At 37.7% G+C, this 14,139-nt stretch overlaps 3 protein-coding genes across 4 annotated transcripts; 1 reads left to right on the top strand and 2 right to left on the bottom strand.

Annotated features, from left to right (window-relative positions):
- Positions 1–50: 50 nt before the first annotated feature.
- Positions 51–1,430, bottom strand: LOC105387503 (cysteine-rich with EGF-like domain protein 2). The gene has a single exon (XM_038115118.2). The coding sequence runs from the start codon at positions 1,283–1,285 to the stop codon at positions 206–208; it is 1,080 nt and encodes a 359-aa protein (XP_037971046.2). The 5' UTR covers positions 1,286–1,430; the 3' UTR covers positions 51–205.
- A 398-nt stretch (positions 1,431–1,828) lies between these two features.
- Positions 1,829–3,815, top strand: LOC105387506 (something about silencing protein 10). Its single transcript, XM_011558240.3, has 2 exons — positions 1,829–2,072; positions 2,316–3,815. The coding sequence occupies exons 1-2, from the start codon at positions 2,056–2,058 to the stop codon at positions 3,709–3,711; spliced, it is 1,413 nt and encodes a 470-aa protein (XP_011556542.3). The 5' UTR covers positions 1,829–2,055; the 3' UTR covers positions 3,712–3,815.
- On the bottom strand, positions 3,781–13,833 carry LOC105387505 (notchless protein homolog 1). Of its 2 annotated transcripts, XM_048622671.1 has the most exons (10): positions 13,597–13,833; positions 13,286–13,443; positions 12,868–13,004; positions 11,866–12,040; positions 11,287–11,461; positions 10,685–10,829; positions 10,259–10,448; positions 8,441–8,604; positions 3,987–4,113; positions 3,781–3,838 (listed from the first exon to the last, which is right to left on the bottom strand). In XM_048622671.1, exons 1-10 carry the CDS (start codon positions 13,738–13,740, stop codon positions 3,826–3,828), a joined length of 1,428 nt encoding a protein of 475 aa, XP_048478628.1. In that variant the 5' UTR covers positions 13,741–13,833; the 3' UTR covers positions 3,781–3,825. The 2 variants fall into 2 exon arrangements, with proteins under 2 accessions (XP_048478628.1, XP_048478629.1); XM_048622672.1 differs by lacking the exon at positions 3,781–3,838 and having other exon boundaries at positions 3,983–4,113.
- Between the last annotated feature and the right edge of the window lie 306 nt (positions 13,834–14,139).

Below are 14,139 nucleotides of genomic sequence, written 5' to 3'. Positions count from 1 at the left end.
CATCATATATGTATAAACCAATTTGTGATCTAAATGTGTAATTTAAAAAAAAAAATTGGCACTATATTTGATAGTTTTAGGACACACAGTATATAATATGTATAGGATACATCTGTACAAAATGATTATATTTAAACAACAAGTTCAACTAGAGGGGTAATTTTTTATGAGGAGACAAAATACACTATTTGACTTGAAATTAATTTTATAAATAACTATGCAATAAGAAATCAAATGTACTAATCTTTTGTGTTTTTTCTGAAAAGTATACAAAAATAGCAACTGCAATCATGGCTATAGTGGCCAAGGATTTGGAAAATCTCATCACAAATATTATAATGATAAATAAACCAAAATACAAGGCAGCTTTATTTAAAGAATCCATAAGTAACTGCTCTTTTAATTTCTCATCTAGGCACATTCCATTCCACAGTGAGTGATGTGGTTCACACGAGCTGCAGTTGGACGGACCCTCCCCGGTGCATGTGACACATGAGATATCACATATTTTACATGAATGAGAACCCTCTTGATTAACACAGAACTGATTAGACTCACAAATGTCTGAGCCAGAACACTCATCTATATCAACACAAGCACCTTCCACCATTGTCCAGCCATCACTGCAGCGGAGACACTCACTGTCACTGGCTCCACTGCATCCATCACAAGCTCTGTGACATCGACCACATTTGTCATTATTCACCCTAAAGTAATTATTAGCACAACTCTCACAAAGTGTACCAACAAATCCTGAAGTACATTTACATTTTCCTGTTCCGTGACGGGTACCTTCACCAATGCATGTACCGTGACCACTGCAAACTTTATTTGCAGAATCTAAGGGACATTTCTCACAGGTAAGACCAAAATGATGCATTGGACAACAGTACTTCAGTGTGTCAATACATAGCCATGAATACAGGTCTTCGTTCAAGTTTTGTATCGACCACCACTTTTCTATTGGATGTTCAGCTTCTTCAGCCAGAGCATAGCATTGGTCTTTGTCTTTCTTCAATTCAGAACACAAACCTTCCTGTATTTCTACCAGTCGCACTTCACTACGTGCGTATGATTTCAATTTAGCTTCTTCCCAAGCGGTATCACCGCCTTCAAATTTACCTCGAGAAGTCTTCTCAAGCCAGTATTTAAAGGAATCGGTCACCAATTTACATCTTCTGCATTCGTCGAATTTATCAACGCTCGGTGTTTTTTTATTACTGGAGATGAACTGAATATTTAAGAGCAGATGTAACACTAATATCTTGTAAATACCACAACCCATTTTATAGGTTGGTTGATTCAATAAAAATATTTTAATTGGTTTTTAAATTATCTTCATAAACGTAAACATAACCTCTTAAAATCATAGCTGTCGTCTTCCTGGGCTGTCAGACTTCGATAGGCCCTTGTTATTCTGTGACTTTTCTTGTCATGTGCACCGAGCTTAGAACAATGGCGTGTTCACTGACCCAACCTTACAAACCTTGTACCTCAAAACCAAGGCCTCACAAGTTCTTTCTGAAGTTTTAACCTTCGACCATGTTTTAACTTGCATGGCTAATAGTTCCATTGGTTATTTGAGTATATTTGCCAAATAGGCAACTTGTAGCCAAATTCGATTTGACAACTAAGTGTAAGTTTGGCGAATATGCAATATATTGTACCACACATGGCCCATGGTAGTTTTAATAAAGATAACATAATGTCCAAAGTCCTTGTCCTTGCATAATGTTTATTTCAATGACGTTTATTACTTTCTGTATATCCGAAATACACAGATAAAACAAAATAAAGAACCCAACGCCATTTCGTCACATTCATTCACAGATAATGAAAATTCACTTCAAAAAGCTAAACAGCAGTATCCGCTTCATCACTTTCTTTGTGAATTTTGTAATATAAAAGGTGTTCAGCGCTACTTGTGGTGTTATAACACATCTGTAATAGCAGAGAACTATACTGCATAGTAGTTTCCTAAACTATCACTAACAAAAAAAATATAACCTGCAGTCTGCACCCACATGTCCGGATTTATTTAAATATCGGTAAAGAATGGCTGAGAAAATAAGGTAATTACATTGATTTTACATAATTAAGACTCCACTTTTCATAAGAACTTGTTATCTGTTGTCAACAATGATTTCAAAAGGAAGGATGCGAAGACCACTTTGCTTCACGTCACCCGCGCGATGGCCCTAATTCAAACATATATGAGATTTTAGGGGCCAGCGCGAGGGTGCCATTTCCTTGAGTGGTTGGCCCAATCTTATGCTAGTAATATATAAATCAATGTTCAATGTGTGTTTTTTCAGAATTGGATCCAAGTATGACATGAGGGGCAACTATGAGCCATCCGATTCGGAAGATGAATATTCAGCAAGAGAGAAAAAGTTGCTCGAGAAGGTAAAAAAAAGAAAAAATCATGGTTCTGACAGTGAGGAAGAAGAAATGTATGCATTTTCAGAATCTGATGATGAAGCAGATAACAAGGACTTGGAAATCGCTGATAGCGATGTAGAGGGTCAAGAGAAGTCAGATGATGACTTGCCTGATACAAAAGCATGGGGCAAGAAGAAGAGGTCTTATTATGCCACAGACTATGTAGATGAAGATTATGGAGGGTTTGGAAATGATGAGGAAGCAGCTCTGATGGAAGAAGAGGAAGCTAAAAATATTCAGAAACGTCTCCTGGAACAACTAAGTGAAGAAGATTTTTCCATTGACTTCTTTAAAAAAGCAGAAAAGAGTGAAACAGAAACAGCTGTAATTAAGAGTGATCTGAGCCAGCTTTCCAAACGACAGAAACTGCAACTTCTTGAAATAGAAAGCCCAGAATTTGCCGGACTTATTGATGATTTTAAAACAAAGCTAACTGTTGCCAAAGATGACCTTCAACCTGTAATAGAACTCATCAAGGATGGTAAGCTACCCAAGTGCCCAGCATCAAAATTTGTCAAAACTAATTACAATCTTATACTGAACTATTGCACAAATATAAGTTTCTACCTGTTACTCAAAAGCCAAAAAATCAACATTCAAAATCATCCTGTGATAAAGAGATTGTATCAATACAGACAGATGCTAAACAAAATGGAACCAATTTATGTTGATGTTATAAAGCCTCAAATTGATAAGATTTTGAATGCTGTGAGTAATAAATTAGAAATTGAGTTAACACAGGTCTCTCAAGACAAGAAAACTAGTAAACGTAAATCAGATAAAAGTTCTACTGAGTCTGCATCAAAGAAACTGAAACTTATTAATTCAATTGAAAAAGATGAAGGTGAGGACACTGGAGTATCTGACAATGAAGAAGAGTATGAGGGAACAGACTACTTCAGAAGCAATGACGATGCTGGCTCATCTAAACTCAATGAGGAATCAGAAGAGAGTGGATTCTCAGACAATGATGAAGCTGCTAAGGAGCAGGAACACGATGATAATAAACCATCATCATCATCAGTTGATGTTGCCGAGGAAGTGGCTGATAAAAGGCACATTACATACCAAATGGCTAAGAACAAAGGCTTGACACCACATAGGAAGAAGGAGCAGAGGAACCCTCGAGTCAAGCACAAGCTCAAGTACAGGAAGGCAAAGATCAGGAGGAAGGGAGCGGTCCGTGAAGCCAGGACCGAGGTCACTCGCTACGGAGGAGAAGCCTCCGGTATCAAGGCTAATGTCAAGAAGAGTATCAAAATTAAATAACATAATTGATGGCTTTTAAGTTATGTAATGGATAATAATTTTACTTTGTATAAATAATAACAGCTCATGTCACTGAATAAACCAGTTTATTTTTTAATAGCTTTTTTCGTTGTTTCAATGCTGCCACCTGGAACAAAAAGTTGTATAAATTATAATTAACGATAGATAACATTATATTAATGCAATACCAAAGGTAGATAGCAAGTAGTATGGTGCACTCAGCCTGGATGACCAGCGAATTACAGAGGTTCGACAAATGAATTTAAAAAACTTACAACTTGAGCACTTTGTCCTTCCCTCCGGACGCGACGCAGGCGCCGTCGGGCGACCAGTCCACGGCGTACACCTCGTCCGCGTGCCCCGGCAGGTCCAGCTCCAGCTTCTTAGTCTTCATACTCCAAACTAGAAAAGAGGACAGTTTTGTTGAATTCTTTTAAGGTTTTATGTTGATAAAGATTCTATAATTTAGCATTCGCTTGACCTGCAAGTACAATTCACGCCTATACAATTTTAATTTTAGATTTTTTTATTAAAAAAATCTCACATGCGTTGGTCACGTTTTCCATTCATAATAATTAGTTCAAGGCTGGTCAATAGTATTTAAAATAGGTAAGCTTTTTACATATTTTAAAATGTATAAGTAAATAATGGCTGCAGTCTAAAATGTTATGCCATTTGTATATACTAATGGCCAGCCGTGAACTATAAGAATGGAAAAGATGATAAAAAAACGTAATTAATTAGTCGTCTTTCCGGGTGCGTGCGTTTTATCTTTTAACCCTTAATAAGGCGCGAGCCAGTAGCAGTGTTGCCAGTGGCAGATAGTCAAATATAACACGAATCAGATCAAAAAGTAACATTTTCTCGAGAAAAGTAACATGACCTTTTTAAATATGGAAACCGACAAAATACTTATTATGGCAGTTTATTATACAAAAAGTAAAATAATTTTCCTGTCCTATTGGGTAAAATTTAAAAAATCAAAAAACATAGTTACAATGTCAGTCAAAACTTATTTTAGTTGCAAACACGACTCGTTATTAAACGACTGATTCCATAAAAACGTACTCATTTATTGGATTAAAAAATAATGAATGCAACATTTACTTAACAAATCACAACGCAAATTACAAAAAAAAACAACGTCACATAGTATTAGGTAGTTACTTTGAAAAAAGTACCGACTGATCGATTCGCTGCTAGTCAGACAGAACTTAGAGTGAACCTCACTCGACTCACTTGTTCGCACGCCAAGAAATCGGGATGGAAGATTGCGAAATACACTCGACTCACGCGAGTGAGTGAATATGCGGCACGACGAAGTTGAAAGATTTTCACACCGTTAGTCAATTCACAAAATCAAGTACAAGCCAACGTAACAAACAAAAAAAAGTATCATTCTTGGAATCGTTTCATTAATTTTTTTTTATTTCCTAGAAAATCTAAAAGTAACACAAATATAACATATTGAGTCGTGTAACATGGAGGTAACACAAGAGGGTCAAAAGTAACGTAAAATGTTACTTTTGTAACATTCTGGCAACGCTGGCCAGTAGGCTAGTTAGAGAAGAAGTTGAAATTGATTTAGGGTAAGTTGATACTCTAGAATATGAAAAATTAAAAAAAGGGGGGGTTTTCATGGGGGGAGTACCTTTTTTTTGGGTGGGAAATAATATCCCTTTGCCCGATTAGGTTTACGCATTAGGTTTTTGGGTGGGAAATAATATCCCTTTGCCCGATTAGGTTTTGTACTTTTAGCCTCAGTTTCATTATTTCCATATACAAGCACTAGCCCGTGGCTTGGTTTGTATTTTTTGTAAAATTATAAAAAAATTAAGTAAACTAAAAAAAAGAGTCTTGTCATATTGTTACTTATATAAAATTTTCTGTTTTGATTTATTTTATGTAGACCCCTGAAATAAATTTGTAAACTAGAAGATTAAAACAATTTAGAATTACTTATAATAGTGTTTTATTTCGCTTATATATCGAATATTGTTCTAGATCTTCGATCGTTTGCTGAAGTGTATTAGTAGTACCAAATAGAGCTTCAAGACGCTTTTCAATAACAGCATTTTGATCTTGACGTCCATCCAGCACATCCGCCGGGCTGCTCAAAGGGGATGTTATATAATATGCATCATCGTCAGAGTCTATATCCGACAAATCTGACAGATTTTCTAGCACTTCTTCTATATCTCTCTGCGTTTTCATTCACTTCTTCTCTTACTCATGATTGACAATCCTAATAGGAAAAGAAAAAATTAAGGTTAAGAAAAAAGCGTGCGACAGAGAAAGAAAAGGGAAAACTTGCATGTGCCGTTAAAACGAATAAATAAAAGAAATAATAAATAAACAGGTGAGATGAATAATAAATGCAAGAGCTTGCCACCAAAAAAAAATGTTCTGAAAACCATCCGCAAAAACATAAAACAAAAATAAATTCAAACGAAGTCGGGTGCAATAGCTAGTAAGCCATAAAAAAAATCATGACCTTATCGGGCAAGGGGAAATAATTTCCCACCTATAAATTTGCATTTTTTGAGGTTATGGTTTGTTTACATTGCATTGGAAAACACATAAAACAGCTTCAGAATAGACCTTTTACCAGATATAGCAATCAAATTGTACTTACAGGATTTTTTGTAGAACAAAAACTCGTTTTTTCTTCGGATCGTCACAAAAATCAACCCTTTGTTCCCATCGAGTCACACATCAAACCTGTCACACTGTATACAGTTGGGAATTCTTCATGAAAAGTGTGCCATCTAGTCACAGTGTTACTCGATGGGAGTGTTACTCGTTGGGAATGCTTTATTTCTGAATTCCAAACCAGCCTCTGTAACTGGATGGGAAAATGAACTAGAAAATTCCCAACTGTTCTCCCGTTACTCCTCGAGATTTGTTCAGTGATGATGAATTTTGATGATGCCTAACGTGATAGGTACTGTGACTTATATTAGTATTTATTGTTACGAATTTTTTATTTCGTTTCTTGAAAAAGTATGAAAATAGAAATAATTATTCCGAACAATCAAATAAGTTTTATTAAACTAGTTAACAATAAAATTATAAAATCAAAACTTTTTTTCTTTTTCACATTTCTATGAATGATTGATACTGGGTGGGTAGTACAGCAGTAGCCATAAAATAATAGAGAAAATGAAAACTTTCATTTTCCAAATTTTGCGTGGAGGTGACGTTATGGCAGTTTGATATTATCAACTTATATCTGCTCTGCTCCACCATGAAGAAATAATTAGGTACGTCCATGGTACTTCCGAAGTACCTCAGATCAATGATGATCTGGCGCTTACACCGCGGGCGCGCCTCGGACATAAACGGAAGATGCAGATGATCTTAAAATAATGGCAAAAAAATTGGGGACCAACACCGATTCGGAAAACTTAAACTAGTTACATAACACTTAATATTACTATTTTGCATAACAGCCATGTAGTAGTTATAAGTTATCGCATATGGTGGAATTCAGATCCATTGGACTCTTGTATTGGCTCAAAAGACTTGAGTTTTCACTATCGTCATCTACCTTAATCTCTTATTCCCTCCATCCAAAGGTTGTCTGGTAGAGATCGCTTTTAGTGATAAGACCGCCTTTAGTACCCTAATTAAGTTCATCATCATTAGCCTATAGCAGTTTACTGCTGGACGTAGGCCTCTCCCAAAGCACGCCACTAGATGCGATATAAGTATAGCTTTCCGCATCCAAATTAAGTTACAACTTGTGTATTTTATTAATCTTTTTGGGTGTACAAATAAAGTGTATTCTATTCTATAATCGGTTTTCTCTATGGTGGAAAATCCCAACAAGTTACTGTGACTTGTTGGGAATTTTCATTTTTATAATCCCAACTAGTTACAGTGTTACAGTTGTATGTGACACGTTGGGAATGAAGGAAAAAGGTGTTTCAACGAGTAACAGAGTGTGGACTGATGGGAATTTTGAACATAAAATTCCCAACGAGTAACAGTGTGACTGGTTGAGGTGTGACTGGCTGGGAACAAAGGAAATCAACGCTCGTTTACTCAAAATTTTGCCACTGACACTTTGACATAAAAAAAAAATGTCAAGGGTTGCCATGAAGTAAAAAGTGTTGCCAGGAAAAGAAAAAGAAAAGTCCAAAAAAATTGTGGTCTCTTTCATTCGTTCACTGCAAATAATTTGTCGATAATATTTTACTTTAAAAATAAAACACCGTGGTGGGAAATAATTTCCCCTTGCCTTATTAAGGGTTAAATAATTAGGCTGCTCATTGTAAAATCTAAGTAGTAAATAGATGATATTAATACCTAATATGCAAGAACTTTAACCTTCGAGAGACAAAAAATTGTAGTAAGACTACCAGTTTAAACAAACTACTTTTCAAATATGACTGACAGAGTGTACCAGGCAAGTTGAAAATATTTAGGTAATTTTCCAGTCGGAAACAGTAGTTACACCTACACATTTGCAACACTGTAACTTCAAAATACCTACTATAATGGGATACTTTGCATTTTCCATATTTTCTATCCATGACATCTAAAATTTGATTTCGACATGTCCCGCAAAGTTCTTCCTAGGGCTCCCAAAGCCCAGTCGCGTCGTACTCGTGCTACTCCCTACCTCTCCTATTGATCACCTCCGAGTGCGAAGAAGGCATTTTTACGGCGCGACGTCACATCGTGTTTATATGTGAGATCCCTAAAACCCTACTAGTGACTGTACCTTTGAGCGTGGAGTCAGCGCTGGAGCTGAGCAGCAGGCGTGAGTCTGCAGACCACGCCACGGTGTACACGGCCTGAACGTGTCCGCGCAGCGTCGTGATGAACTTGCCCGTCGCCGCCTCCCACAGCTTCACCGACTTGTCGAACGATGCTGACGCTACTAGCCTGGGAGTAGGGGTTGTGAATATTACAAGTTAACTATTTGTTTTTATGAATGTAGTGTAGTATCAGAACACGACACTAACTACTGCGCCATCCGTAAGTAAAGAAGTAGTTGGAAGTGTTTTTGTTCATTGCTTCATTGATTGATCACAATATAGGGAGTCTTTATTTGCTTTATCAGCTGTTATGGCAAAAATTAAACATCTGTATTAATATCACACCTAAAGGCTACCCAAAAATATTTCAATGAGGGCCATAACAATTGCCATTGGGGGAATATATAAAGCGCAGTTCGTATCAGCATTGCACCCGCCTACCCTAAAACGGGTAAGTAATACGAGGTATAAAAACGAATGGTATAACATTCACAAGGTATACGCCCATATGATATAAATTTATTAAGTATAACGATCACTGTGCATAACAAACGAAAGGCATAATTACTAAATACATAATTTCGTAAAGAATAACGTTCAAAAAGTATAATTTCAATTGATATAACGATTAAAATGCATAACGTTTATAATATATAACGTTTATAACATATATTCTACAACGGATATAATTATCATAATGTATAATGCACAAAAAGTATAAAAGATTGTCGTATCGTATTTTCATTATTATTGATGTTATGTGGGGGGAACGCTCCGCTCCGCTTCGCTGCGCTCCGCTTTGGTTTCGACGAACATGTGCACCTAACACGCTCCTCCTCGCTTTGCTCGTCGTCGCACCTATCTTTAGGTTTTGGTACTAGGGGTTTTGGCATTATTATTATTATTGACGCTATGTGAGGAGACGCTCCGCTCCGCTTCGCTGCGCTCCGCTTTGGTTTCGACGAAAATGTGCACCTAACACGCTCCTCCTCGCTTTGCTCGTCGTCGCACCTATCTTTAGGTTTTGGTACTAGGGGTTTTGACATTATTATTATTATTGACGCTATGTGGGGAGACGCTCCGCTCCGCTTCGCTGCGCTCCGCTTTGGTTTCGACGAACATGTGCACCTAACACGCTCCTCCTCGCTTTGCTCGTCGTCGCACCTATCTTTAGGTTTTGGTGCTAAGGGGTTTTGACATTATTATTATTGACGCTATGTGGGGAGACGCTCCGCTCCGCTTCGCTCCGCTTCGCTGCGCTCCGCTTTGGTTTTGACGAACATGTGCACCTAACACGCTCCTCCTCGCTTTGCTCGTTGTCGCACCTATCTTTAGGTTTTGGTGCGAAGGGGTTTGACGGTGTGTGTAATTAAACACAGATTATGTTATTCTATGTTAGTATGTTTTATGAACTTTATACTAAATGATAGTATATATTTTAAACGATATACGTAATGTATGTTATACGAATTGATATTAGTCCTCGTAAGTATTATATATTTTGATATTATATAAAATGTACGTTATACCAATTGAATCTTATACCTTATGAAAATATAGATTTTGTTGTTATACGTAACGTTCATTATATGTTGTGAACGTTATTAATGTGAAATTATACATTTCGTTTTTATACGTCGCAATACGCACCCCCCTAAAACAGCTGACGGCGCGGCGTTCCGATGACGTAAATTGCATAAATTCATTTTGACTAAAATTCATGCATTAGCAATTTGCGGAACCGTATACCGTGCGTAATATAATTTTATTAAAACGCTCACCTAGTATCCGGCGAGAACTTGACATCATTAATAAGCTGCTGGTGGCCGGTCATGCGCGCGAGCGGCCGCTTCTCCTTGTCGGGGAGCCACAGGAACAGCGTGAAGTCATCCGAGCCAGATACGAGTCGCTCCACGCCGCCAGGACACACCTCTGTATAGCGGTCTAGGGCGCGCTGTTGCAGGATCGACTCTGGGGGGAAAGTATTAAGGTTTATTTATTTAATTGTATGGCGATTACGTCACCAGCCTTAAAAGTATGTACCTTAACGTAGGTACATAGTTTTAAAGCATTTATTAAGTTTCTTAAGTAAAGCAACGCTGTCGCAATATTGATTCTGGGGTAAAGGTATGTGGTAGACATTTTTATAAAACTAAAATAAGTTTTTTCTTCGTTCTTAATTAATCACTTGTTACTGAGGAACTTACTGTCTTTTATATATCCGTCTCTGTCTGTTATGGGGTGGAATGGACCGGTTCTGAGGACATAGTCTGTACTTAGAGCGAGAGAGTTGACCCAGTGGGCGTGGCCCTCGAGTGTTCTGCATAGGATACCGTCTTCTGCTCTCCACACCTGCAGAAAACAAGCTTTACTCAATCTATGGGTCTTAGAGGCTATTCCTATTATAAAGGGGTAATATTTGATTATCTGTTGAGAGTAAGAGGGTTGCGCCAGTTTACGTTGTGGCCAGAATATATAATCATTCAATTAAATAAAGAAGCGCGTCTACCAAGTATTATCTTAGATCATCTTAGATATGCATCATTGATCAATTTCATTACAGTCATATTTTATGTATGTTATAATTAAATCCTAACTAATATTATAAATGCGAAAGTAACTGTGTCTATCTGTCTGTTACTCTTTCACGCCAAAACTACTGAACGGATTTGAATGAAATTTTTCTATACATACGGTCTAGACCCTGGGTAAGAACATAGGCTACTTTTTATCCCGGAATTCCCACGGGAATACTTTTTAAGGCGAAGCGAAGCGCGCGGGAACAGCTAGTTTAACATATTATAAGTACCTTTATAGTCCTGTCCTGGGAAGAAGTGTAGATGAGCCCCCCTCCCCCCCACTTGACGGAGGTGACGGCCTTGCAGTGCCCCGTGAGGCTGGTGACCGTGAGGCACGTCACCGTGTCCCAGATCCGCACGTCGCCGTCCTTGGACGCACTCGCTAGCTTCCGGCAGTCCGGATTCCTGTAGCATTTTTAGTTCATAAGTTTTTGTTTATTGCTTATTGTACGTAGGAAGGCATGGCAGGCAGGAGTAGATAGAATGTATGCAATTTTTTATTGGATTTGAGGAAGGGCAAGGGAAGGAACCCAAGCAAAAAGAGGGGTGTTACATGTTTAACGTGTCTGTGGAATATCTATGTCTATACATGTGTGTATCTGTGTATATCTATGGGAGTGTAAATCAATATTTTGTCAAAATCGGCTTAGCCATTCAAAAGTTATGCGAATTTTAGTGTTGAAGGTTTTTTAATGGTGGTTAGGTTATATTTATAATGAAGCTAAGTATGACACTACATATTCAAGTTATTGAACTTGAACATGCCTCAATGTTGTGTTTCAACATTGAGGCATGTTAATTCAACTTGCCTGTGATAAGGTTCCCAAGCCAAAGCAGTGACCCACTGTTTGTGGCCGACCATTGTCTTCCCGAGCTGGAGTCCGGTGACTGGGTCCCACAGCATGACCTTGCCCTGCTTGCAGGCTGAGGCCAACTTGGCGCCATCTGGTGACCAGCTGATGCAGAGCACCCAGTTGGTGTGACCTTAAAATTTTACATGGTTAGTCTTATTATTGCCATGCCACTTTGTGGTGATAAATGGAGGAAAAAAACTTAATAAAGCACAGAAGTTCTGGAGTTTCCACAATGCATCAATTAAGACTCTACCCTTCTGGGCCTGTCCGAGTGTAGTGATTTTTTTGTTCATCCCATTTATTGTTCCTTATAAAAAAACTAACTTGTGTCAGATCATTCTTTCTCAATGAGGCGTTTGTTAAAAAAAAAAAAAAGTTCCTTTTTGGAGAAATAGATGGCGTTGTCTGGGGTTGTACCAACTTTCAAACCCTCAGAACACACTCAGATCACAATATGTTATTCTGTGAGGCTAACGAAATGTGAAAGTGACGTAGGTAGGTAGAATTGTAGTATTATTTTCTCTATGATGTCGATGTCACTGTTGCTTCAGCGTTCAGTGCGATTGTGCGTACAGCCGTTCTTTTCAAGTTTTCTCATCAGTTCTCGCACGCAGCACCCGTTCAAACGGCTCGCATAGAGAAAAGAACACTACGTGACGGCGCGGGTAGAACTATTCACAGAATACTTAGCACTATCCCAAGCCACATGCAGTCTGAGCCTCGGAAGGATGGCTCGCGCTACCACCCGACATTTAATCACAACTAGTGAGTTCTTATTCTGAGTTTAGTACTCTTTGCTCTCTATGTAATTTTTGACAGTTGGTACACTGCGTTTTCACGCCAGCTATCGGCTTACCCAAAAGCTCAACTGACAGCTGTCAAGGAAAACGGCTCATTGAATTATGTGTTTACTTTAAAAGTGACACAATAATAAGGTTAGTACATAATAGTTTTTACCTTTACAAACATGTAGGGGAGTTTGTGTGGATAGATCCCAGAACCTAACTGTGGTGTCTCCCGAGCCGCTAGCAAGTTGTCTTCCCGAGGGACTGAAACTTGTAGATATGACTGCCTCTGCATGGCCTGGTATTGAACTGGAACACCAAATTCACATAGTAGGTCAATAAGATGATAAGGTTGCAACATTGTGTAGTGTGAAAGCTTTCTGATAAGCAATAAGTTACATAAAAGGTAAAAAATTAAAATATCTTGGAACTTACTATAATTATCCAAAGAAAATATTAATTATAATAGGAATGGGTATACAAAATTACAGCAAAAGATAGCGGTTAGACATGGAATTGTCTTGCACCACTGGGGTGTTACAGGACTACATAAAAAGCACAATGTTGATATTTATCTTATTTTAATTTACCTTGTACACCGAGTCACAGGTCTTACTCTGAACACAGCCTGTTGCTGGTATATTATTTCCACAACTTCTTCAGAATTTAAACTTTTGATATCAAGTGCTTCTTGGAGTGTAGACGTGATTTCAGTATCATTAACAAAGAACAGGAAAGGTTTGTCTTCCTGAAATCATAGTAAAGAAAAAGTTTATGAACAATAATAGACATGATAACAAATTGTGAAAAAAAGTATAACAAAATTATACAAATTGTTTTTCTACAGTTCTCATTATAATAATAAAACATAATAAAATTAATGTAAAACAATACAACCAACCTCTTGAAGAAGAGCATTGCAGATCAGTGTTAACTGGTCTTTAGTAATGGTTAATGGCAAATCCAATGGACTGCCTGTTTCTTCACCGGTATCTGATTTAAATCTTGCTTGAACACAAGTAGGTAAATCATTTTCTACTTCCATTGCTGCGAAGATATTTTGTTTTTGACTAAGTTCAACACAACATAACCTAAAAATCTGCACGAGAGTTTGACATTTGACAGGTGATTATCATAGGGTAAATACTCAAAACTCCGTAGTCTGTGGGCTTCTGTTCAAATATCATTTTACTTTACGAGCAGAGGAGTAGGGCTATTCAATGCAAGGACTTTTCATCATGGAAGTAATAATACAACAGGAATGCGCACTGCACCAAAAAAACGAGCCGACAGAGATAGTCAGCACGGAGCCCTCCATCTCTTTCTATTTTTGGTGACCATAATTTTAGGTAATTCATGAGACATCACTTCTAATCTATCATGTCGCGAATAGGTGTCGATGGTCTCAAAGTCACCTATTATTCCAATAATTCGATTGCAACGT

Source organism: Plutella xylostella, chromosome 8 (genome assembly GCF_932276165.1).
Source record: "Plutella xylostella chromosome 8, ilPluXylo3.1, whole genome shotgun sequence".
Lineage (NCBI taxonomy): Eukaryota > Metazoa > Arthropoda > Insecta > Lepidoptera > Plutellidae > Plutella > Plutella xylostella.
This window is presented reverse-complemented; position numbering and strand designations above follow the sequence as displayed.

Bases quoted from the DNA above. Each gene is read 5' to 3' on its own strand.
- LOC105387503 (XM_038115118.2), bottom strand. From the start codon at position 1,285: ATGGGTTGTGGTATTTACAAGATATTAGTGTTACATCTGCTCTTAAAT.
- LOC105387505 (XM_048622671.1), bottom strand. From the start codon at position 13,740: ATGGAAGTAGAAAATGATTTACCTACTTGTGTTCAAGCAAGATTTAAA. The intron at 13,444-13,596 runs GTTGGTTGTATT...CTATGATTTCAG, and splicing joins GCAATGCTCTTCTTCAAGAG to GAAGACAAACCTTTCCTGTT. The intron at 10,830-11,286 runs GTACTTATAATA...TGTTTTCTGCAG, and splicing joins CCCAGGACAGGACTATAAAG to GTGTGGAGAGCAGAAGACGG.